This window comes from Hoplias malabaricus, chromosome Y (assembly GCF_029633855.1).
Source record: "Hoplias malabaricus isolate fHopMal1 chromosome Y, fHopMal1.hap1, whole genome shotgun sequence".
Classification (NCBI taxonomy): Eukaryota; Metazoa; Chordata; class Actinopteri; order Characiformes; family Erythrinidae; genus Hoplias; species Hoplias malabaricus.
In genome coordinates, this window is record NC_089820.1 from 5,315,156 (window position 1) to 5,340,346 (window position 25,191).

General features: G+C 37.5%; 2 protein-coding genes across 3 annotated transcripts; both read left to right on the forward strand.

The window, feature by feature from the left end:
• The first annotated feature begins 2,225 nt into the window (after positions 1-2,225).
• On the forward strand, positions 2,226-13,761 carry LOC136678772 (occludin-like). The gene is made up of 9 exons (XM_066656903.1): positions 2,226-2,331; positions 3,277-3,384; positions 4,473-5,157; positions 6,117-6,281; positions 7,502-7,620; positions 9,302-9,406; positions 10,655-10,826; positions 11,794-11,835; positions 12,146-13,761. The coding sequence occupies exons 2-9, from the start codon at positions 3,314-3,316 to the stop codon at positions 12,242-12,244; spliced, it is 1,458 nt and encodes a 485-aa protein (XP_066513000.1). The 5' UTR covers positions 2,226-2,331; positions 3,277-3,313; the 3' UTR covers positions 12,245-13,761.
• Positions 13,762-13,833: 72 nt separating this feature from the next.
• On the forward strand, positions 13,834-25,035 carry LOC136677774 (general transcription factor IIH subunit 2-like). 2 transcript variants are annotated; one of them, XM_066655402.1, is made up of 15 exons: positions 13,834-14,164; positions 16,322-16,395; positions 16,491-16,527; positions 16,622-16,708; positions 16,954-17,004; positions 17,477-17,531; positions 18,539-18,644; positions 18,906-18,996; positions 19,295-19,382; positions 20,389-20,496; positions 20,901-20,964; positions 21,258-21,364; positions 21,470-21,572; positions 22,603-22,642; positions 22,982-25,035. In XM_066655402.1, the coding sequence occupies exons 1-15, from the start codon at positions 14,105-14,107 to the stop codon at positions 23,090-23,092; spliced, it is 1,182 nt and encodes a 393-aa protein (XP_066511499.1). In that variant the 5' UTR covers positions 13,834-14,104; the 3' UTR covers positions 23,093-25,035. The 2 variants fall into 2 exon arrangements, with proteins under 2 accessions (XP_066511499.1, XP_066511500.1); XM_066655403.1 differs by lacking the exon at positions 13,834-14,164 and having other exon boundaries at positions 16,333-16,395; positions 16,592-16,708.
• The last annotated feature ends 156 nt before the right edge of the window (positions 25,036-25,191 follow it).

Consider the following 25,191-nt stretch of genomic DNA (forward strand, 5'->3'; position numbering starts at 1 on the left):
TATAATTATGTAGAAATTTTGAAAAATGTTAAATATTTTAATGCTGCAGGCCCATTTAATGGTAATTGCCCATATTTATGTTCCAGTTCCAGTCTTTGCATTCATTAAGTAAGAGAAAAAAATTGCAGGTTATCAACATTTGTATATAAATTCTTTTTAAAATCTTAATTATTTTACTTGTGTCTTTGTTCATTTTATTGCAAATATGAAACCAAATTTTATGTGTAAATTTCATTTAACCTTATTAAATGTAGGGGCGGCACGGTGTTGCAGCAGGTAGTGTTGCAGTCATACAGCTCCAGGGACCTGAAAATTGTGGTCTGCGTGGGTTTCCTCCGGGAGACTGTCTGTGAGGAGTTTGGTGTATTCTCCACGTGGGTTTCCTCCGGGTGCTTCGGTATCCTACCACGGTCCAAAAACACACGTTGGTAGGTGGATTAATGACTCGAAAGTGTCTGTAGGTGTGAGTGTGTGAGTGAATGTGTGAATGTATGTCACCCTGTGAAGGACTGGTGCCCTCTCCAGGGTGTATTCCTGCCTTGTGCCCAGTGATTCCAGGTAGGCTCCAGACCCACCGCGACCCTGAACTGGATAAGTGGTTACAGATAATGAATGAAATAATTAAATAAAATATATTGTATTATTATTATTATTAATATTATTATTATTATTACTCAGCAAGGACTGTGAAACGCTGAAATTGACTGATGGTGTGGTTGGGTGTGTGAAGGAGCACTTTGAAAAACACCCAAACCTGAGAGACATGTCTCCTATTCAGGAGGTAGTACCAGATGTGTCTGGGGTGTTAGATTCCTTGGCCAAAGTCACCAGGGTAGTTGGAGAGCTCTGCAGTGGCAAGGCCCCTGGAGTGGATTAGATTCACCTGGATTTGCTTCAGGCCCTCGATACTAGGGGGCCGTCTTGGCTGACACAGCTCTACAATATCACATGCTAGTGATTCCCATATTTATAAAAAGGGGACCAGAGAGTGTATGCCAATTTTCAGGGCAACACACGTCTCAGCCTCCCTGTTAAAGTCTTTGCCAAGGTTCTGGAAAGAACAATATGTCCTACAGTCAAACCTAAATTTCAGCAGGAACAATACAGATTTCGTAAATCAACTCTTCACCCTCTTGAAGCCAATTAAGGGGTCATTGGATTTTGCCACTCCATTCTACATAAGTTTTTATAAATTTGAAGTAGGCATATAACAGCATTCCCAAAGATACACTTGAGTGGTTTGCAGGTGAGTGTGAAGCGGTCTGTCTGAAGTTCAACACCTCCATGGTTATGTCCTGGAAACAGATGGCTTACTCCCTTCAGGAGGGATGAATACCTACCCCAAGTGGAGGAGTTTAAGTGTCTTGGGTTTTAATCAGCAGTGGGAAGATGGATTGTGAGAGCAACTATAGATTAGGTGAAGTGTCTGCAATAATGCAGTCACTGTACCTGATCATAAAGCTACAGAGGGAGCTTATGTGTAAAGCAAAACCAGTTTTTACCAGTTTATCAAAATATATGGTCAGGAAACAATGAATTTGTGGATACACATGGACAGAATTAATTTTCTCCAGGAGGTTACGCTCCCCGATCGTGTAAGGAGAATTATATGGGAGGATCTCAGGGTAGAACTGCTGCTCCTTCCTGCTGAGAGGAGCAAGTTGAAGTTGATGCTTCCCACTGGAGTTATGCTAGGCACATCCACATGGCCACAGGGTAGACTCAGATCCTGGAGGGATTCGATTTTCCAGCTGGCTTGGGAATGCCTTGGGATCACCTAGGAGAAACTGGTGAGGGAAAGAAATGCCTGGGCTTCTTTATATTAACATTATTTATATATAGTATAGTATATTCCAATAAAATAAACTTTATTGATTTCATTATGAACACAACATTAATTTAAAACATTTTTTTCAGCCAATTCATAATTGCTGAAGTGCCACCTTGTGGAGAAGCGTATATATATATATATATATATATGATAATACCCAATTGAGAAAGTAGTTAAGATTACCTATTAAATTACAAATTTAGAAAGAGAATTGATGTAAAGCTTTAAAAAATTGATAATCACCCAGAGTACATTATTATTGTAGATCAAAATACTTATATTTACATATTTACACAGTCATTCAGATTCTTTCTTTAAAAACAAAGCAAATGTAAAGGGAGGATGAGTAGTGATGTAGGGCGTGTCCTACCTGAGAGAGAGAGAGAGAGAGAGAGAGAGAGAGAGAGAGAGAGAGAGAGAGAGAGAGACAGAAAGACAGACAGAGAGTGAGAGAGTTAGTTTTCCACTCAGTTCTATTTGTGCTGAAGCTGGTGAAACAGGTGAGTCTTGCTTTCCGTGTTCTATGTGGTGTAGTATTAATTAAAACAACAACAAAAAGTGTTTTGTTAAAATATTTTGTTTTTATAGCGTTTACATATAGTTGGACAATAACACGGATGCTCTAATATTTGCTTCCCAGTAAACAAGGAATGTCCCTGGACGTTCATAATAGGTCTAAAAGTAGTCTGTCCGTCAAGGACATATTTTAAACGTCAACGGACGTCCAAAATCCATCTTAAAAATTGTGACCAATTGATAAAGTCAGTGGACGTCCAAAATGCGTTTCAAACAAGTCATTTATTTCGGGACCAATTAATAACGTCAATGGACGTCCAAAATACGTCTAATAGTCGTCTTTTCAATGTCTGTGTTTGGACGTCTTTTGAACTTTCATTTTCAACCTTAATAATACGTTGATTAGACGGCAGTCATTACGTTATTTCAACGTTGAATCAACGGCAAAATGTTTACTGGGTTATTTATATATATATATATATATATATATATATATATATATATATATATATATATATATATATATATAGATGTTAGCGATAGAGACATATCAACATAATGTTTAAATATTTTGGTGTCCGTGTAGGCAGAATTACTCATTTTTCGACTCAACGCAATTTATGCGTGGGTTTGATTACACCTGAATACGTTTGGTTAACATTGCAACAAACCTAACCACGTATTGAAGGGACAAAAAAAAACTAGATTGCTTGAGTGTGAACCTAGTGTTTGGTAAGTTTTATACAATAGAAAATTCGAATAAGATATAACTTCAGCTATGTTCACACTCAAGCTGTTTTGAAATTAGCGTCTGTGGACCATATAACAACAGGACTGACTTCTTTTCTTAACCTGCCGACGTTTAATGTAATTTTTTCCGTTTGAATGTCTGTAGAATTGATAAAATATAAACAATACTTTCCAAACAGGAAATTCATTGCCTGAGGTAAATAAATCTTGGGAACTATGGGAAGTGGACACAAACATGGGTTCGCCTTGCGCTCAGAAAAACACAGCAACAGCAACAGTAAGAGGACGTAAGTGACTTATGCTTTAACTTATACTTTTTCTTTCACATTTAGACGTACTTCTAGTAGGTCTTAGCAGTTGGTTCAGTTTTCTCCTGTGTCTGAAATTTGAAGTATTTCTTTAAGTCACCTCAATATTTACATAAAAATTAGATCTCTTTTGATTTCCACTAAAGAATCCTCCAATAATATAATATAAGACTGTATGAATGAAAACCTATCCTTTTCTCATTGATATTAAGAGTTTTAGAGAAAATAAAAAAATAAGGGAGCAGAAAGAATTCAGAAATCTGCGATTACATACTAATGCAACGTTGAAAAATGTTGATCTTAAGAAAGATCTTTCATTTAGTGAAAGGAATCAATTTTCTGCCCTATGCTAGTCATTTTGTTATTAATATAAATATTTATGCCTACATTTTTTTATGTGTTAAATTTCATGATATAGTGTTATCGAGACTTTCTGTACTGCTTTAATGATTAGCATTTTACTTTTAGGCCAAATGTGCATCTGAAAGGTAGGAATAAAGTGTGACACGCATTCATTCACATACTCACACATTATGAACACTTTTGAGTTTGGCAATTCATCCTCCAATTTGTGTTTTGGGCTGTGTGAGGAAACCGGAGCACCCGGAGGAAAGCCACACAGACACGGGGAGAACACACCAAACTCCAATCTCCAATTTTGTAAATAATTTACATCTTTGGAACACAACAGCTGACCTTCACATTATGTAAAAATATGATGAATGGTCCAATAGAAATGCTCAAATTTTTAACAATAAATATTTTTACTTTGACATCCATTAAATGTTAAGAAGTTCGAAAGTTGCTAATTTGTGGGTACATGTATTTCATTGGACAGTCAGGTTATATAAGATTATGTTTGGATTTGGATACGTGATGTTTAGGTTACACAGCTGCCAATGTAGACAATAGATAGCAAGGCAGCTTTTTTTTTGGGATTGAGACATGCCCTGTTAGTGGTGATTGTCTAAACGCAAGTAGTAGGTTGTCAGTATTGAAATGATGTATTATTTCTTGTTTTGTCTCCAGCCCCCTTGATTTTCTCATATGTTTATTTCTTTTCTTAGACATCATAAGTCCTCCCGCCACACCGTCTCTGCCTTCTACCCAGACGAGCACATGCTTCACTACTACAGCTGGAAGTCTCCTCCTGGTGTAATGAAGATCATGTGCATCATCATCATCATCATGTGTGTGGCACTGTTTGTGTGTGTGGCGTCTACTCTGGCCTGGGATTATGATATGGAAGCTACAGGTATGGGGGGGCTGGGGCTGGGACTGGGCGGAGGATACGGCTATGGAGGTGGCTCATATGGAGGTGGCTCATATGGAGGTGGCTCATATGGAGGCAGTTCATATGGAGGCAGTGGTGTTGGTGGATATGGGGGCTACGGTGGTTATGGAGGCTACTACATGGACCCTCTGACTGGCAAGGGCTTCATCATTGGCATCGCAGCAATCACCTTCATAGCCGTTCTGGTTATCTTCATCCTGGTGGTGTCCAGACAGAATGCAGCCCGTTCCCACAAGTTCTACCTCGCCAGCATCATCATCTGTGCCATCCTGGCTGCACTCATGCTTATCGCCAGTGTGGTATACCTGGTGGCCGTCAACCCCACAGCACAGTCCTCTGGCTCAATGATGTACAACATGATCTGGCAGCTGTGCTCACAGTACCAGAACCAAGCACAGGCATCTGGCATCTTCATCAATCAGTACATGTACCACTATTGTGTGGTGGATCCTCAGGAGGTGAGCCAGTGTTCCTGGAAGTCAGGGCCTGAATAATTCCATTTTAATGGACTAATAGCTCAATCACATTAACAGACAAAAGCAATTACTACCCAAACTGCTTGTGCACCTAAGAGTAGTGCTTTTCCTCAGTGATGCAGTTTGTCCTTGTCTAGCTGTGAGCAATGTGACCACATATATCACCATTATGATATTTTAGGTAATGGAATACTTTTTGCGCATATCCAGGATAATATCAGAACAATGACTATGACTGCGTTCGAGTGCTCATCGGAAGGTTGTATATACCAGGTGGTTAAGTAGTAAATATAACTTCCCTCCATTTGGGTGCTTGGCTGAAATCCACCAACTGTTCACAACAATGTCCCCAAAAAGTGATTTTTTATTTGATAATGACTTTAATCTACAGAAATCATACATAATAAGACGTTTCAAATGCATGTGTGCCATTTTCTTCAGGGAAAGAGGTAAAAGGTTGTGATATACATCACATCATGTAAGCTCATATATCATCTAGAATCCAGAGTTTACCAGTGGTAAAAATGACTTGCAAAAGTGGTAAATACAGATGGAGTTTACAAGTGGGAACACTGGTATTTCTCCGTTTCTGACATCGCATGAACACAGCATCTAATGCTAAGTTTTATCTAATAAATACCTATTTTAGGGAGATTGGGCTTAGCTGTGATGTCTGGTTACAGAGCTAGTTTGAAGCATCTTTAGCTTGTTCATTCACATATCAACCATTGTTCAACCCCATTATTCCATTTGCTGAGCATTTCCATACATTTAAATTGTATTTTTCGGTTGAGTGACATTTTTTGAGGCCTGTAAAACAATTGAAATCCTTTTTAATGTCATCAGGAGCCCCGCTAACATTTTGCCAGTTGCTCTGCTAGTTTACTGTTTATAGAATGTACTTTTTTGCCTATGATTAATTCCTCGTCCTTTCCTTAAAGGCCATTGCTATTGTGTTGGGGTTCTTGCTGGTCGTGGCTCTGATCATTCTGCTGGTGTTTGCCGTGAAGACCCGCCAGGAGATGAGACGCTATGGCAGACAACGTGTGTATTGGGAGGAGCCCAAACTTTTGCATGACACCTTTTCTCAAGGTGTGGAGAAGTGGGTGAGTAGGTCATGGAGCAGGACATCTCACCTGGTCAATACATTTCAATATGACAATGGCTGTGAGGGGAGGGCGTTGAAGTCTGTACCAAAGGACCCTTAAGTGCAGGGAGATTGAGAACAGACTTCATGTCCAGTTTTTGGGTGTGTCTAGCAGCCCTTAAGGCAGTTTAATTGGGTAATATTATTTGGATTATACCCCAATCTGTTAAGCCAAATAGAAAGCATGGTTAAACATTGTTTAATAACAAACTAGCTCCTCATGTACACAGGATATTTTTCCAATCTCTTTTTAATCTCTATGTGGAATCTGAGCTTTGTGTGTTCCAGTTCAAAAAACCTTAATAGTTAATGGTTCAAAAATCCTTCATTGTTTGCCAGTTGCTCAACTTGGTAAATGTTGACCTCTGCAGTAGTTTGGTAGTTTCGTGCTGCTATCTGTGGTTAGTATCTGCTGCTGAACTGGGTGAACCGGTTTCTACTTGGGCTGAATGTTCCTACAGACTGTTTACCATAAAGAGAGGGAGTGGCTGGTTGAGAAGGACAAAAATAATATATAAAAACAAATCTCTCATGGCTCATATGAATAAGTCTCAATAGAAAGGAAGCAACATATTTTCCCATTATTTCATGTTAAAAGTTCTTTTCATAAAGTCACTGTATCCCCAAAGCATTCCTGTCCTACTTTTGATTCCATGAGATGCTACCTCTGCTCCAATAGATGTGGGAAGAGAAAGGCTGCTTAGAAAATAAATGAAAGCTAGGCCACTTTGTAGTTTGACATGGTGGCACAACAATGAGTGTCACTGTCACATAATTTCAGGGGTTGTGAGATCAAACCCTGCCTCAGGAGTTTTGTGTGTTCTCGCTGTGTCTGTGTGGGTTTCCTCTGGGTGCTCTGGTTTATTCTCACAAACACACGTTGGTAGGTCAATTGGCTACTCATAATTGTCCATAGGTGTGAGTGTTATGTGCACCTTGCTGGACTGGCACCCTGCCCTGGTTGAGTCCTTGCCTTGCGGGCAGTGATACCAGGACCATGAACAGGATGAAATAGTTTCAGAAAATTAATGAATGAATGAATTTCTTTGCTCCGACTGCTTCCCCCGCGACCCGGACCCGGATAAGCGGTGGATAATGGATGGATGGATGGATGGATGAATAGGTCACTTTGTACTGAAAAGCCAGAGCTAAATCTCAAAGTGTCAAAATGCCCTGCAGGTGACAAATGTGTCTGGGGAGCCAGAGGCTTTCTTGCACGACCACAACGAAGAAGTTGGAGCCTCTAGGACTTACCTTGACACAAGCCCAGATTTCCAGAAGCCAGTCTATCTCCCTGGGTGAGTTCACATTTCTTGACAAAGTATTGTTCAGAATACGTGATAGTAAGGTTTTGAAGACCTTTTTTTTCCCCACTTCTAGTCAAAACTACTATTAGGTAGTAGTTTCATTCCATTTTCAGCATCAGGAACAAGTACATTTAATGAAACATGACAGAAACATCCAAAAATGGATATAATTTCAGATTTATCAGTGTGTAATTTGCCCTGTTTTTACTTTTGTGCACCCTTGTACTGCCATCAGATATACACAAATATGCACACATTTGATGTGGAAAAAATATGATCCAGTCCACTGTGAGAAAGCAACTCAGATCTATGTATCTTAAAGAATGTGAAAAGTAAATACACACAAAAGAAGAACATTTGCATTAAAACACCAAACTAACCACTGAAGATGTGGAGTAAGGTTTTATGGACAGATGAGTCTAAATTTGTAATAGGGTTTACAAATGTATGCAATGGGATTGTAAATCTGAGCTTTGGAGGTATGGAAAAACATCAAGTCCTCTTAAAAAGAATGGACACTAATTACAGTGCTAAATGTGTACACATTAAAATACAAGAAACATATATGAATTTGTTTTGTATTGAGACCTTTCATGATGTTGAAAAATGAATGAATTATAAAATTACAGGAAAAGAAAATAACAGAATCCAGCAAATGTATATACCTATGAGATATATGCATGGCAGATTTCAAAGGTTTGCTCAAGGGGGCTGAGGTTAGAACAGTGGAGAAGAATGTTTATAATGTTTGCCCTGTGGACTTTTCTTTGTTTATCACTGGAACCCGAAGAACCTGTTCCACAGAATGACTTGGCTGTTGGATGAATCAAGTGAAACTAATGTTTCAAATCTCAATTAAAATTCTCATCAGTAAGCAATTCTCACAGTGTAACACTGTGATGTTACGTGTACAGAAAAGTCCATGTTAAATCTAAAACAGTGATGTGGATATAAGCATTTTTGATGATGACCTAGATAGCTCTTTAGATAATTGATTATCAAAGCTGTGAAAGGATAAATAGATATTTCCTCAGGTACTGCGTAGGATTCTCTTGTAAAATATGAACAAAAATCTCATTTTGATTTCAGAACTCTTTTCACTACAACAAACAATGTAATGGTAGGCATGGAATGTTACTCATGAGCAAGGAACGAAAGCTTACGAAAGACACAGTGTTGGGAAATGGTATTTACACTACAATTATGTTGCCAACATTTTTAGAAGCGCTTCAATAAAGTACAACGAGTTTGCTTCCTTTTGCAGCAGTAAAATTAATTCTACTCATTGGGATAGGCTTTACAATAGATAATGAGACATTAATGAGGATTTAATGGCAGTCAACCTCAAGAGGAGAAGTGAGGTTAGGTAATGACTTTGTCGCCACTCCAACTCATCCCAAAGGTATTGGATGGAGCTCTATTTCTCCAGATAACAGAGTTCCACTGATTCACAGCCCAACTAGTATCCAGCCAGTTATGAGTCAGTACAAAGGTATAAAATAGACATTTTTAAAGGCATGAAAATTTTGTTTGCACTTTAAATTGGTTTATGTGTCTTTTCCCTTCATGTCAATTTCCTTGTTCCCTGTTCCTAATATCTTTTGTTCATGACCTTTTTCTGTTGTTTATAGTGTCTCTTTTAGTTTTTCTGTAATGTGTCATTTGTTTACAGGGGCTCTGACCTGACCAGCATGACGAGTGGGACAAAAAGTAAACTGAGAGACTATGAGACAGGAGCAGAATCGGCTGATGAACTGGATGACATTGACTATGACAGGTGACTGTTCTTTTAATATTACTCTGTGTATGGCTGCTTGTCTGTCTGTGAACATCAACTATCTACCTCCCCCCTCTAACTGCAATAACAGCTTATTCTTGTAGCCCTATAAAATGTTCTGAAAGGAGCTGATGGCATTCAGTTTTATTTCAGTTCATGTTTTACCTTTGGATCACAATTACAATTCCAGCTCATCCCAAAGGTATTGAACAGTGCTTCATCACTACAGAGACAAAGTTCCTCTATAGCACAAGGCTGGGGGATTTATGCCCTTATAGTCCATGCATGGCACTGGGAAACATGACCTTAAGTCACCTACTTTAGAGCGTCCCATTTTTCTTTAATGCTCTTTTCTGGAGATTATACCAACTGCAAAAGAACATCTGCATTCACAACTTAAAGTAGCCCAGTAATTAGGGTGTCCATAGAATTTTTGTCATATAGTATATCTATCTATGGTTTTCTGTATATGCAGAATTCTGTACAGAAGCAGCACTAATATAGTTGAATGCAATCTGCTGTTGTCATTTGCATGGCACATTGTGTACTGTAGGTTGTTATCACTGCTCACCTTTCCCTGAGGAATCAATGTCAGAAAAGTGCAGGTACCAACACTCAAAGTTTTCCTGCTTTTATGTCTTTGTGTTATAAATCATTCGTCCTGAGATCGGATAGTGATGAATTTTAAGCATGTAGGGATTTTAATTGCTACTAAGACAGTAAAGTAAACAATCAGGTAAGTCTATATCCCTCTGTGTACATTTCAAAATCATTAATTAAAATAACGTGAATAAACTATATTTAGGTTTACAGCATTGATATTGGTTTTCACTTTTAATGCAATCTCTTATTATATTTTAATGTTCATTCATAATTAGTTTTGACCAGCCAAGGCAATATAAACATATTTTCACAGTAGTATATTTTCAAAAGCTAACTAAGGTTATTTATTTATATTTATTAATATAACATTTTCACAGAAATAGTGAAAACGTGCTAGTACGCCTCTCCACCCTCTTGCAGTCACAACATTTCACTCACATAGATTCAGTTTGGAGTTTTATTTATATTTTATTTCTTTTATTTAATGAAATTCACTTTGTTCTTCTAATGTTCAGGTCCTTTCTTTCAGAGAGTGTGTTCTATTAAGAGATTTTTAATTAAGGTATTCTTAAAAAGTATTTATTTTGGATCTGCTTATGCATTTGAAAATAAGTATATGATAACCACTCATTTATTCTCTTTCAGTGAGTTCCCTCACATCAGTAATGATACGGAGAGGCAGAATTATAAGCGTCAGTTTGACAGGGACCATTCAGAGTACAAGCGACTCCAGGCTGAGCTGGACGACATCAACATTGGCCTTCTTGAGGTGGACAAAGAGCTGGACCGGCTCCAAGAAGGAAGCCCACAGTTCCTGGTGAGGACATTTTTTGGAACAGAAATACTGCTGATAAATACAGTTCTGTGCAAATCTTAGGCACCTAAACTCATCATTATTAATATTGTTATTATTTAAAATAATGTATCTTCTCAATAAGCATTGAGCTTGTGTATAATCATACATAATAATAGTGAAACAAAAACATAAATACAGTAATTGTTTTCTAATAAATTTTTTGGGTTTTTGTGTGTTGCAAGCTAGTGTGTTGTTTCTAGATATTGATATTGATCATATAGAGTTGTTAAATCAATAGCACACTTGATTTGAAGTATTAATAATACTATTATAATAATATTATAAGATAATACTGGACTATGATGAGGAGAGCTTTATAAATCTACCCTCATATCCATCCATCCATTATCTGTAACCGCTTATCCAATTTAGGGTCACGGGGGGTCCAGAGCCTACCTGGAATCATTTGGCGCAAGGCGGGAATACACCCTGGAGGGGACGCCAGTCCTTCACAGGGCAACACAGACACGCACACATTCACTCACACACTCACACCTACGGACACTTTTGAGTCGCCAATCCACCTGCAACGTGTGTTTTTGGACTGTGGGAGGAAACCGGAGCACCCGGAGGAAACCCACGCGGACACAGGGAGAACACACCAACTCCTCACAGACAGTCACCCAGAGCAGGAATCAAACCCACAACCTCCAGGCCCCTGGAGCTGTGTGACTGCGACACTACCTGCTGCGCCACCGTGCCACCCCTACCCTCATATGTTATATTAAAGTGTAAAAAACGAAACAAACAAACAAAAAAATTCTCTAAACAGTTTGTTGTGCAATACCAGTCTACACCTTTATCACCCTTCCAAAAAACAAGGAAATACTAGCATTAAAATGTTTTTGAACAGATTGGCACCACTAGTTAGAGGGCAACCATGTTTTATTTGCTCATTAACTGCATTTTTGCCTTTTGTCCAACACAGGATGCTATGGAGCAATACAGCCGACTAAAAAATTTGAAGAAGGTAATATATTGAAATAAAAAATTGGTGCCTGTTGTTCTGCTGTTTAAATTGTTCTTCTCTTTTAATGATGTGATTCACCAAGTTTGTGTGATTATTTGATCATGTAAAGAAATTGTACAGTTATCTATCATAACTAAAAACTAACTAAACATCTCTTGTGTAAACCTTGTGGTAAATCTGGGTAAATAACTTTACCTTTAAAAAATTACTTGCTTTGCAGTAGACTTAAAAACATATTAATAAATGTAATTGTGCCCTCCTTTTTGTTGTTAACTTTTATCTTATCTCTGGGTCTCTATCAACTCTGTAGTCAGCAGAATATCAAATGAAGAAGAAAAGAAGCAAGCAGCTGAAAGCTAAACTGTCCCACATCAAGAGAAGAGTCAGCGATTATGACCGTAGACCGTGAGAAGCTGCAACTTGTTGTTTTCTCTCCCACACTCCTCCTACTCCTCCTAGATGTGGAGATTACCTTCTGTACAGATTTCAAGATGTTGCCTTCCAGCTGATTCGAACCTTCTATCTGACTTCTGTAGCTTTTTAATGATGTACAGTGTTGGGGTCAATGTCACAGGCCTATATAACATAATGTTAGGCTTGAAATTGTCTAGAATATGTTGCAAATTATAATTTGCCATGAAGAATTAACTGTATGTTATCGATTTTGGGACCTGAAAGGCCTATTCTCTGTCGACGTAGAAGGTATTACATGACTTCTACCTTTTCACACACATATTGTCATTTATATTAAGCAGCATAAAGGGAGAGAAACTCTGATCTTTGAACAGCCCTCTTTTTCTCTATTTCTTACAATGGAGAAGACCAAAACTGATCAGCACACTGATTCTAAGAGTAAATAGGGTCTCATTTTATGGGTGGGGTTCCTTTACAGGGCGGTCAGCATTTGAGGATAAATGTCAGGATGTGTTTTTTGTTTTGTGTAGAAATGTTTATGTATTACTTTTCTTAATTTAGTACTGAAAGCTTAAACTCCTCAAAAACAGTTACTTAAGTGAATAACCTAAATGTTTAGTTTCTGCACAAAAGCCAAATGTAGCTAAATGTAACAGAAACTCACAGTTCCTCAGATTAGTATTGTGCAAACTACATGCCTGTTAGAAGTCAGATGAGATCAGCTTAACTTGCTTGTGATTTCGGAGTATGTACAATGCAGTCCTTCTTTAAAATGGCCAAAATTTTGCAGCACAGATTACAACACTTTTTACCATTTTTGTTTATAAATAGTGTGTAAACTTGTGTTGATTGTATTTTAAATTTCAAATTTAGCTTTAAACTTACTCCAAATTGCAGCACTTTATATCTGTGACTAATATTTAAATATATATATATATATATATATGGGCTAATTTTCCTTTAATGGAGCTTTTCCATAATAAATTTAATTAAAATTAAATCTAAATCTGCAAATTTGGTGAATGGAGATTATTTTTAGCCATTACATCGATGACCAGAGAGGGACTTCATACTAGTTTTAGACATCTCATAGCATCTCAAAGTATCACATCATGAGAAACAAATGAAAAGGAACTGTATTTTTGTCTTTTTGAAGTTATTTGTACATTTGTTTTTTTTTTAGACAAGTCATTATTAATATTATTCCTTTCTGTGTACAATGCTTTCTTACCGTTTTAATTGATTGATTAAATTAGATTTTTTCTTTTAAACAAATCCAATCCTGTTTTGTGTGGTTTAATTTTCTTAGAAAAAATTAATTCATTGTTTAGAAACAGGCTGGTGGACCCTCTCTCATATCACTATCATGACGCAAATGAAATTAATTATGTATTAATGTATTATTTTTGCTGTCGTATGCGTGTATTGCGAGAGAGGATGGGATAATCTTTTGTATTTCTTATTTTCTATAATGAAGGAGACGTGTAAAGTAACTGTAACAATAAACACGGTCGGAACTATGTTTCTCTCGGGTGTGTTCAATGGGGACGGGTTTTGCTGCAGCTCAGTTGCGGCTGAATGTAGTGCTAGCATTAGAAAAGTAATATCCGCGTTTACGAAGTATAAAAACTATTCCATGTGTAATATTTTAACAGATTAATAACAGATAAATAGATAAATAACAGATTTTTGCTTAGTTTGGAGACGCGAACGTCACATTTTGGCTTGCTTGGGAATTCGGCGAGCAGTTTGTCGACCGTTCTGGTTTACAGTTGACTTTCAAATCTCGTTTTAATTTAATTAGATTTTTGTTACAGTTCAGTTTGTATTCGTTAGTTTTTTTACACATTTGGTTATGGACGAGGAACCAGAGAGAGCGAAGAGATGGGAAGGAGGCTACGAGAGAACATGGCAAGTAAACACTGACACTGTCCGTCTTCTCAGCTCCACTGACCACACGGGCTCAATATACAGACTGTAGTGCACAAGTTTCTGTGCATACATCCTTACCACCGTTTCACCTTGTTCTCCAATGGTCAGGACCCCACTGGACCAGCATAGAGCAGGTGTGATTTGGGTAGTGGATCGTTCTCAGTGCTGCAGTGACACTGATGTGGTGGTGTGTTAATGTGTGTTACACTAATATGAGTGAATCAGACACAACAGGGCTGCTCCAGTTTTATACACTGTACACTTACTGTATATTTGTTTGGTGGATTATTCTCAGTCTAGCAGTGACACTGAGAGCTTTAAAAACTCTAGCATCCCTGCTGTGGCTGATCAACATGTACCAGCACAACTCACACTAGCACACCACCACCACGTCATTGTTACTGCAGCACTGAGACTGATCCACCACCTGCTTTGTGGGGGTCCTGACCACTGTAGAACAGGGTGAAAGGGGGCTAATGAAGTATACAGAGCAATAGGTGGATTATACTCAGAACTGTAAAACTGCAATTGATAAAAATATATTGGGTTGTAGAACACCACAAAGTGGGATTTTTTTTCTTTTTGACACAATAGTATTTTGAAAAAAAATATATATATTATTGTAGAAACTACATAAAATGAGTAAGTTCATCTAGTTTAAGATGAAATAAGTTGCTGAGGGAATACATTTGGGCATGACTTGTATATTTCCTCCTGTTTCCGGTGTATTTTTTATGGACTTTTTTTAATTGAACATTAATTTCACCAGGCAAGTCATTAAGAACAAATTCGTATTTACAATGGCAGCCTGGCCAAAGGCAAAGACTTCTGAGACACATAGCAAAGCTTTATACAACAAAAACAACAAACAGACTCAGGCCTGCAGTTTGTATCTATGCAGAAAAGCATGAAAATGAATAGAACTGTCTGGAGCAGCTGCACATGAACGTAAGGTCACCATGCCCAGTTAGATATGTGAGTTACAGGGGTATAAAGCCCCCAAGAATTTAGCAGTAGAACTGTGATTTTTGTGGTGATGCAGCTCAACTCAGTACATTTGGGTTGAGTTGCAGGGCTAGAATATATCATCCATCATCAATACCTGACTTCACAGAGGGTTAAGTGGCTGAAAGATTTCAAATCCTAAAAGCAATGTCACAACATCGTGTAAATCCAACCTTGAATATCAGAGGATGTTACTGTAGCAATATGAGAACAAGCTATCGATTAATTCTCATTATTTTGGAAGAAATGTTGGATCAGTAGGTGTCCACAAATTCTTGGTCATAAAATGTATATATCTATATGCATAAGGTACAACAGCATCTGGTTTTAAATGTCCGCTGTTATTGAAACAAGCAGTACATTTCAGTTATTGTAGTGTGTTATTATATTTTAATGAACAAGGAGCTCTGTATGGACAGTGGGGTAGATAAAGTGCACATATATTCATTCATTCATTCATTCATTCATTATCTGTAAGCGCTTATCCAATTCAGGGTCGCGGTGGGTCCAGAGCCTACCTGGAATCATTGGGCGCAAGGTGGGAATACACCCTGGAGGGGCACCAGTCCTTCACAGGGCAACACACACACTCACACATTCACTCACACCTTCGGACACTTTGGAGTCGCCAATCCACCTACCAACGTGTGTTTTTGGACTGTGGGAGGAAACAGGACACAGGGAAAACACATCACACTCCTCACAGACAGTCACCTGGAGTGGGAATCAAACCCACAACCAGGTCCCTGGAGCTGTGTGACTGCAACATTACCTGCTGCGCCTGCACTTATATTGCTAAAATATAACTGTAACATTATTTTGGCCAGCTCTCATGAGATGTCCACTGCCTGCAACTAAGTTGATGTATAAGGTCCATCCAGAGGTGCTACAGTTGTTTAAACTGGAGTATCAGCTGAACTCTATTCTTAAAAGAAGTGTGGTCAACAACATTTTGATATCGTTCCAATCCCACAAAGAAAGGGTCCATGAATACTGATCTATCCATGGAGAATTTCCCTGTACAGGAGGCAGTACAATGAACTCGCAGCTAAGGGCTAAAGATGCATTAATGCATTTTACCCTTGTATTTGTTTTAATCTTGATGAATTGATGTTTTCCTCAATTTTTCAGGGAGGTCCTGAAGGAGGACGAGTCTGGTTCACTCAAAGCCACCGTCGAGGACATTCTCTTCCAGGCCAAAAGGAAGAGGTGAGGTTTAGATGCTTAGAGGATTATGCATGCAGAAAAAATATCAGATGTATTCTTATATTAATGTCTGTTCATTTCTGTTCATCATATTGTAGAGTGTTTGAAAGTCATGGCCAGGTCCGACTAGGGATGGTGAGCTGTTAATATCACTCTGAATCTGACCTGTATGTTCCTGGTATTTACTCTTGAAGTCTAGTTTTGCTCGTCTGTTTGTTATTGTGTGTAGATGCGTCACCTGTATGTGGTCATTGACTCATCTCGGACGATGGAGGACCAGGATCTGAAGCCTAATAGACTCACTTCCACCTTAAAGGTCAGAGCCACTTGCCTGCTTTGCATGAACTTTCTATGACCAAAAAAGTAGTAGAAGCTGTTTTTGGAGCCGGTGCCTCCAAAGGATATTAAAAAAGCCATATTAAAAAAAAAACGTAAAAAAATACGGAATTTATGACACCAGCAGAACACTGTTTCAGTTAAGCATCCGTTTCTCTGTTTTTCTTGTCACTCGTTCTTGTCCTTTTCTCAATACCTAGCATAAGCCTCTCCTTTGTTCTACAGCTTATGGAGTATTTTGTGGACGAGTACTTTGACCAGAATCCTATAAGTCAGGTAATGTGTGAATGAGTCTATGTGTGTATATATGGTTACGTGCAAATTAACACACATAATGTAGCTTTTGAAAAAGTTATGGCATGTTTGTATTTTTACAGAATGTTAAGTTGAATATGTACATAAGTAGAAATAGAAATGAACTTGTATTCACACAGAAAATCAACAAATTGTGGGGGACATAAAGGTCACAGGATATAGAGTGCCATGTAAGGCCAGTTCTCACAGAGTATATCATCCAAATTCTTGAGCACTAATGAGGCCCAAACAATTTAATATCATTTTGCCTTAAATTGAGGGAGAAATGTTCAGAATATAAAGCCCCAGAAACAGAGCATGTATGTTTGAAACACTATACAGAGAGTTTGGTGATTATGGAAAACATTTGGTTAAGCTAAATCTTCAACAGTACAATCCTGATACCTAGCATTTCTCAGTGTGTGCACTTTCTGTTTCTTTACCCCAACTGCAGATAGGTATCATTACCACCAAGAACAAAAGGGCTGAGAAACTGACAGATTTGGCAGGTTTGTTTTTTGTGTATTTATATTTGTATGTGTATGAATGTATGTAATTATGTTTGAGTGTGTGTCTGCCTGTCTCTGTGTCTATGTATTTATGTCAGGGAAATTTAATAATATTTATTATCTGTGTTCCAAAACTAACTGGACCCTCAGTAGCACTGTTCTAATATCACCTCAGTTTTTGTATAACAAAATAGGTACCACTTTAGAATAACGCTTATAAAAGTTTATAAATGGATTACAGTCTGTTTATTAATGGTTAGTAGTTAGGTTGAAAACACAGAGTTAAGAGTCATTTAATAATTATATATATAACATATATATAGAAAGAGTAACAGTGACCTGTTTTTTGACAAGTAGTGAACCTCACCCATCTACACAATTAATCCTTAGACCCTGCAAAATACTGATGTTATATTGTCTTCTCCATCACACCTGTCATCTTCAACACATATTTGTTAATACTTTTAACCATTTAACCACCAGTTTTAATCAACTGACCTCCAACAAAGTGTCTTTTTTTAGATATTGATGATAATGTGGGGTTTGGAATGTAATGGAATGACTAAATGGGTTAGTAATGGAATGACTAAATTCACATTCTCATGTCTTGGCTTATTATTGACCTTGACATCTATTAGACAAAAAGTGGTCACTGTTGCCCTTTATTTTATTGTGTTAAAAATGATTATTAATGATCATTTTAAGTTGTTTACAACCTCATTAATAACTATGTTTTAACTAACAGATTTTTAAACAATTTATATACTTTTATAAGTGTGCTCTTATTTTATAGTAGTACGAAATAATGTAAAACAGAATAGTCCAGGGAGACTTTGAGTTAGTAAATTAGAAGGTTTACGTTGCTAACAAAAGTAGAAAAAATGAAGACAAATTAACGCATCACCAAGACAACTGAAGAAGAAATGTCTCCTTTATTAATCCCCTTGAGAAAATTGCTTAAACAGCCTCAACTTCTAAATATATTTTAATGTGCTTTTTTGATGTAGGCAACCCTAAGAAGCACATAGCAGCCTTAAAAAAAGCTGTTAACTCCCCATGTGTGGGAGAACCATCACTGTACAATGCTCTCAACATCGCCATGCAGACGCTCAAGTGAGTATTAAATACAGTTTTTTTAAACATTTGTATATAACCTAATTAATGAGTGCATTCAGCTACTTTAAGGTGCACCTGTGTTTTTATTGTCTCTATGGAAAAATATGAAATTAAATAAGATGCTTTGGAGCAGCCCCATCCAAGGGTCACCAATCCAAATTTCATGTTTTTTCTTAAAGTGTTGGAAATGCTGTGGGCTACTTTGAATGTGCATTAAAATTATGAAGTTTCTTTATTTTTCGCTCCCTTTTTCTCTAGACACATGCCAGGACACACTAGCAGAGAGATTCTGGTCATCTTCAGCAGTCTAACCACCTGTGACCCAGCCAACATCTACGACCTCATCAAAGTATGCACTGTGTTTTTTACATAACCCATTTTATAAAGGTAATATAAGTCACACATAAGTTAATTTTAAATGCTTTTACTCTCTTTTTGCTCTCAACTGCACTCTGAATGAGCTTGGTGCATGGTGCATTCAACAGTAAATGAAGAGTTTTGGTTCATTACACATTGAGAGAAAAGGCTAGTACACTGAAAGCATTGGCTCTAGATACTTAGTCAAAATGTGTCATAGGAGGTAACACCATTTTCTACTTTGTTGGCCCATTAAATAATACATGGTGGTGTATTTCTGTTTTAAACAGACACTGAATGCACTCAAGATCAGAGTGTCAGTTATTGGTCTGTCTGCAGAGGTGCGGGTGTGTACCATTCTCACTAGAGAAACAGGAGGTATGTGTTCATAAACAATGCCATAAAGTGCACTCTACTCTACTCACATACCAGTGCACACCACTGAGCAATTTTCTGAAGCGGTGGTTCCATTTTACTCTATGGCTTCAAGACTGATGTATGTGGAGAACAAAAGCAAGCCTGCCTGGTCTGACACTACAGGAGAGTCACTATGACACAAATTGTTGAAAACACTAATGCTGGTTGTGGTAGAAAGTTATTAGAAGAGAGTGCATAGCTCTCCTGTAGGACTGGACCAGGTGGGCTAGCAGGTCGCTCCTCATGCATCAAGCATAAATCAGTGAGCCTTAGGTGCCCATGATCCTGTCACACATTGACTGGTTGTCTTTCATTGGACCACTTTCTTTTATGTACTAATCACTCTATACTGAGAACACCCCATGAGACCTTCCGTTCTGAAGATGTTCTGATGAGAACATTATGGTTAAAAATTGGCGCTGTTCAAAGTCATTCAGAACCTCATGCTTGCCCATTTTTCCTGCTTTAAAAACATCAATTTTAAGAATGGACTGTTTACAGGATTTCTAATACATATCCCACACCATGACAGGTGCCATTTTATAACAAGATAATTCATGTTATTCATGTCGGTTTAATCTTGTGACTGATTGGTGTGTACATCAGAAATTTTCATAATTTTTGACCATTTTCAATTGATAGATCAAACGTTTAAGATTAATATACCTAAATGACATTTGAACTGATTGGTTGCTTTATTTTGTGCTTAATTTAAAAAGCAGTCCTGGCTGAAACCGCTGTAGGCAGACCTGTTGGATATATGCAAATGTCTTGGCTTTTGTGACCTCACCAAATGCATAGAATTCAAAACAGGCTAGTAGATAAGTCCTCTTTTTTATAGATAGTATGAAATGGATGTTTCTGAAACATTATCACTAGGTACTTATGATTTCAATCACATCTAATAAAAAAGTGATAAATGTAGTATTCCATTGTGAGTCCTTTACAAATTGTTTTTCTTCAAAAGGAAATTACAATGTGATTCTGGACGAGAGCCATTTTAAGGAGCTGTTAATGTTTCATGTAAAACCACCTCCTGCCAGCTCCTCCTCTGAGTGCTCCCTGATTCGCATGGGTAAGAACAAAATATTCCTCAAACACTTCATTAAAATGGCTTTTAACTTACTCACTCTCTCACTCATATTAATCATACAATTTTGTTCTTCCTTTTAGTGGGAAGGGAGGTCCTTACTCACCTCTGATAACCCTGTGTAATGGTGGTGCTTCATGAAAGGAAGCCCGTGCTAGTGTTTACCTCCCTAGTTAGCTGCAGCATATCACAGTGACTAAGCTGTGGTCTATAGTTTTAACAGGAGCTTATTATTAGTCTAGGACTAAATTTGGCAAGATAGAAGATCAAAATAAAATGCATCAATGCTAACATTTGCTTAGTTGTTTTAAGAGTGTTCAAATGATTTTTTAAGGAACTCAAACCAAAGTGTAGTATCTAAGCTATATATATTAAATCCCATTTTCTAGGTTTCCCTCAACACATCATCGCCTCTTTGTCTGATCAAGATGCCAAACCTTCCTTCAGTATGTCGTAAGTACTGATCACAAATGTAAAACTAAGGTATGCCCTCCTCTCTCTCTCTCTCTCTCTCTCTCTCCCTCTCTCTCTCTCCCTCTCTCATATAGGACAGGTGTTTCAGTTTCATTGTCCAACCCTATATATACATAACCCAATATATATATGCATCCACAGTCTCTGATAAAAAGCTGAATGGTTTCAACTCATCACTCTAAGACCTCAGCGTCTTTTCAAGTCTTTGCAAGTTTTGCATACAATTTTGAAATATAGTCTAACTGTATTAATGCTAAATCTTGTATCCTCAGGCACTTGGAGAGTTCAGAGGAAGGTCCTGGACTCACACTAGGAGGTTACTACTGTCCCCAGTGCAGAGCCAAGTACACTGAGCTGCCTGTGGAATGTAAAGTGTGTGGTATGTTCTAATGTTTGTGCTTTGTGGCTGTTTATTAATTCTCATTGTATGTGTGTATGAGCACATATGAACATGTGTGTGTGTACTTGTGCATGTGTGTTCCAGGTTTAACTCTAGTTTCTGCTCCTCATTTGGCCCGCTCTTTCCACCATCTCTTCCCCCTCGATGCCTTTAAAGAGTGCCCTCTAGAAGAACACGTAGGAGACAGGTGTGTTTACACTAGAAACTAATAAAATGAAATGAAATTAATTAAAACAAAGTAATTAATATTCTTTTATCATAAAAGTTTGTGTATCAGTGAGGTGTATTCAGCAAGGCATATGTCGGTGTACATATGATGAGCTCTATCATGATGTGTTGAAATCGCCTGCAACAATAAGACTCGTCTGACAGCATCAAATAGCAGCCCCAGAACATCCTTAGCGACCGTGCTTGTGTAATCTAAACTCAAATGATGTAAATAGCACACAGTTCTCAGGTTAAACATGTTAGCATATCTATATGCACTGCTGTATTAGGAATGTTGACTTAAAATCACCATCAGAATGTGCATCATTTTTTTTTTACCTGAGCAAATCCATTCTGGGCATCTGAATGTTGGTTAAAAACTGCAAGGGTATGTCCAGTCTCTGAGGGTTAGCCTTTAGCCTAGCCTGGGGGCTTGCAGCATGTGAGATTATCAGCGTTTGGTGTGTGGCTTGTCTCTAGAGAAGCCCTTTGTTTAGAACTGCTTGTTGCAGAAAGCTGAATTTTTCTTTAATTTCCAGCAATACCTCATGGCTGTGTTTGATTTTGCTGGTGTAAAACATATTTGTGGTGTTCCAGTGACAGCTTGTATATGAAAAAGCACCAGATGAAAATATTAAAGCACCTTATAGTGTCTCAAAGAAGATGCAGTTGCACCTTGCATGTAGTGGTACATGCATAAGTAAATTAGTTCTTTTGTGGAGGAATCGAATGTCTTATTCTGTTTTTCTCAAACATGAAGAAGCATAGTTAGTTGGAGTTGCTAAACTGTACCAGACTAAAAAAGTGTTTTTTTTTGGGGTGGGCATGTTTACATCGGCTGTGCTCATGTATAACAATAAATAATAGATTCAAGTCAGAGTGTTGATTCCAATCTTTCCATTCAATAGTCAGTCGAACCCTAATTAAATAATTTAATTTAGTGTTGTTTAATGTCATAGGGTCATGACATTTGAGTGGACTACATTTTATGTTCTGTTCTTTTTCCATAGATTCTGCCAGGCCTGTCAAGGCGAGTTAAAAGACAAAAGTGTGAGTATGACATCTTGATGCATATACAGAATTACCTTTTCACCTGTTAGCCAAGAAATAAAGCATTTTCCTTGTCATTACCCATGTACACTGTGTTCAATAGTTTGTGGGCATCACATCAACAAACTGATTTATGATGCAACATATTCTGAGAGAATTTGATCAACCCAATGTAGGCATCAGTGAAATGAGGTGCTGATAATGAATGATTATTTCTGCACTTTGCCTTACATTCAAAAGATTATATGTCCCTGCGATTAGTTCTTTTAATACTCCGTTAATTAATTTCCCTCTCATTTTCTTCCTCTGTATCTCTCCTCATTTCTCCTTTCTCTGCAGGTTTTCACATGTCTTGCTTGTAAGAGTGTGTTCTGTACGGAGTGTGATATCTTTATCCACGACACACTGCACTGCTGTCCATCCTGCATCCACAGACAAGGAACTTCCTGAGTAAAGACCACTGTCAATACCATCATTACCTCAGAAACCTCTGACTGTGACTTGGGGAGTCACTAGGACCCTGTCCTTCACTTATGGTGCTTACTTCAATTCACTTCAGCTTATTGATGGGAGACAGTAGGTACAACTGTGTGCAAACCTTGGTCAGATGAACAGATGTATTGATTTTCCAAGTGAAAAACAGCTATTACTCCTAAATATTGCATTTTCAAAGCAACATTTTTATCTGCCGAATTTAACACAAAATATAACACCAGTTCCCTGTTTCTTAAATCAGTCATTTTCTCCAGTGATACTTCTTCATTTTACTGACACCTAGAGAGTGGCACTAAATCTGTTTTAAACAGAGCCACTCCAATCATCAACTGGTTTATTCAGGGACTACACACCATTTTGGTTTTTCATTTCATGTTGCACTTTACAGCAAAAAACCTTCAAAAAAAAAAAAACAAAACAAAGGAAACAACCATAAATAAATAAAATAAAATAAATAAACCCTTTAAAATATAGTAATTTCTACGTTTGTGTTTAAAAATGACTGAGAGGTCCTTTTAGCAAATAAATGGTAGTTTTACATTACGAATGAGAAATTCAATATAATTTGACCAGTGTTGCCCAAACCTTTGCATATAGTTGTAATTCAGAGAGTACGCCCAGACCAGTGAACTGACTTTTTGCCTGCAAAATAACATTTTGTTTGGACACCATTTGCACATATTAATTACTATAAAATCTGCCCACTTCATGGCCATATTGATGTCACTGCTGGGCAGTTGTTTCTGCTTGTACAAGATCAGGCTCCTCAGGCTTGTCATTCTCCCCTTTAGCTAGGATTCCCCAAACTTTATATCATCAACCTGGATTCGTGAGGAGCACATGGTTTCTTCAGGACATGTAAAGCCAACAAAATCTGGTTTTAACTGCGGCTAATACATTGCCACTGGACATCTCAACACGTTTGGAGGAGAATGGTAATTGTTTAGATTTGCTACGCCACAAAACAGTTGTCCCTGGACGGCATTGTGCTGCTAAGCAGAAGGGGAGGCACTTCTACCCACCCAAAGAGAATGAAGTCAGTTTTGCTCTCTTGAAGTTCTGGCCAGAATTCATGTTTATCATGACAATTTTCCCATCAATATATCTGTCTCCTAATGTGTAATGTGATGCAGTACTGCCATCTGCTGGCTATGCAGATATGAGAAGCCAGACAATAAAGGTCTGAAAAATACAGATAGGATTCTAAATCAAGTGATTTCTCCAAGTATGTACAGAGATGAACCAACATGTTAAATCCTAATGTGCTGTTTAGATCAGTGACATGTCAAAAGTAATCCAGTGGCTTTCCACAGGTTTTATTTTGAAATATTAAGCTTTACCAAAGGTTTTTTTTCCTCATCAAAAACATTTACATTCCAGAAGGTGCTTTATCATGGACAAAAACTAAGAAAATAACAAAAACACATTCATAACAGCAGTTGACCTTCGTGTGTTTGAGAAGTTCTACCCTGAAGGAAACCTCATATGAGGAATATTATAAACGATGAACTAGCACAAACATTAACAAACCTCCTCTTTGGTGGATATTTAAAAATCTCAGAAAAATGTAAAGAGTAATCTAATGAAAAAGGCAGTTTTCTCACTTACCCCCAAATATAATTAATCATCTAAGACATCTCTGGATAAAATCTTGCCATGTAATTTGCCTTGTGTAAAATTACAGTTAACATCAGTATGATGATCATCTATTGAGTTGGTCATTAACCTATTACAAATGTAAATATGTTGTTTTATATAATATAATAGATTTTGCTACAAAAATGGACAATAGAAATTTAGATTTTTTAGCATAGCATAGATTTTTTTTCTTTTGAAGACTTAATTTTTCCATTTAAACAGACAATGTCACAGTATCAGGAACACCGTAAGTCTGCTTTGTAAATTGTCAAAATTTTCTTTTCATCATGAGGTAACTTGGCTGTGTTTCAAAAGATTTATTTTTATAGTATTCATAAAAAAGCCTCTGATCTACTTAAACATGTGTTGATGATGGCCAATTTCAGTATTTTAGTAAGGGCCTCTACAAACTGTAA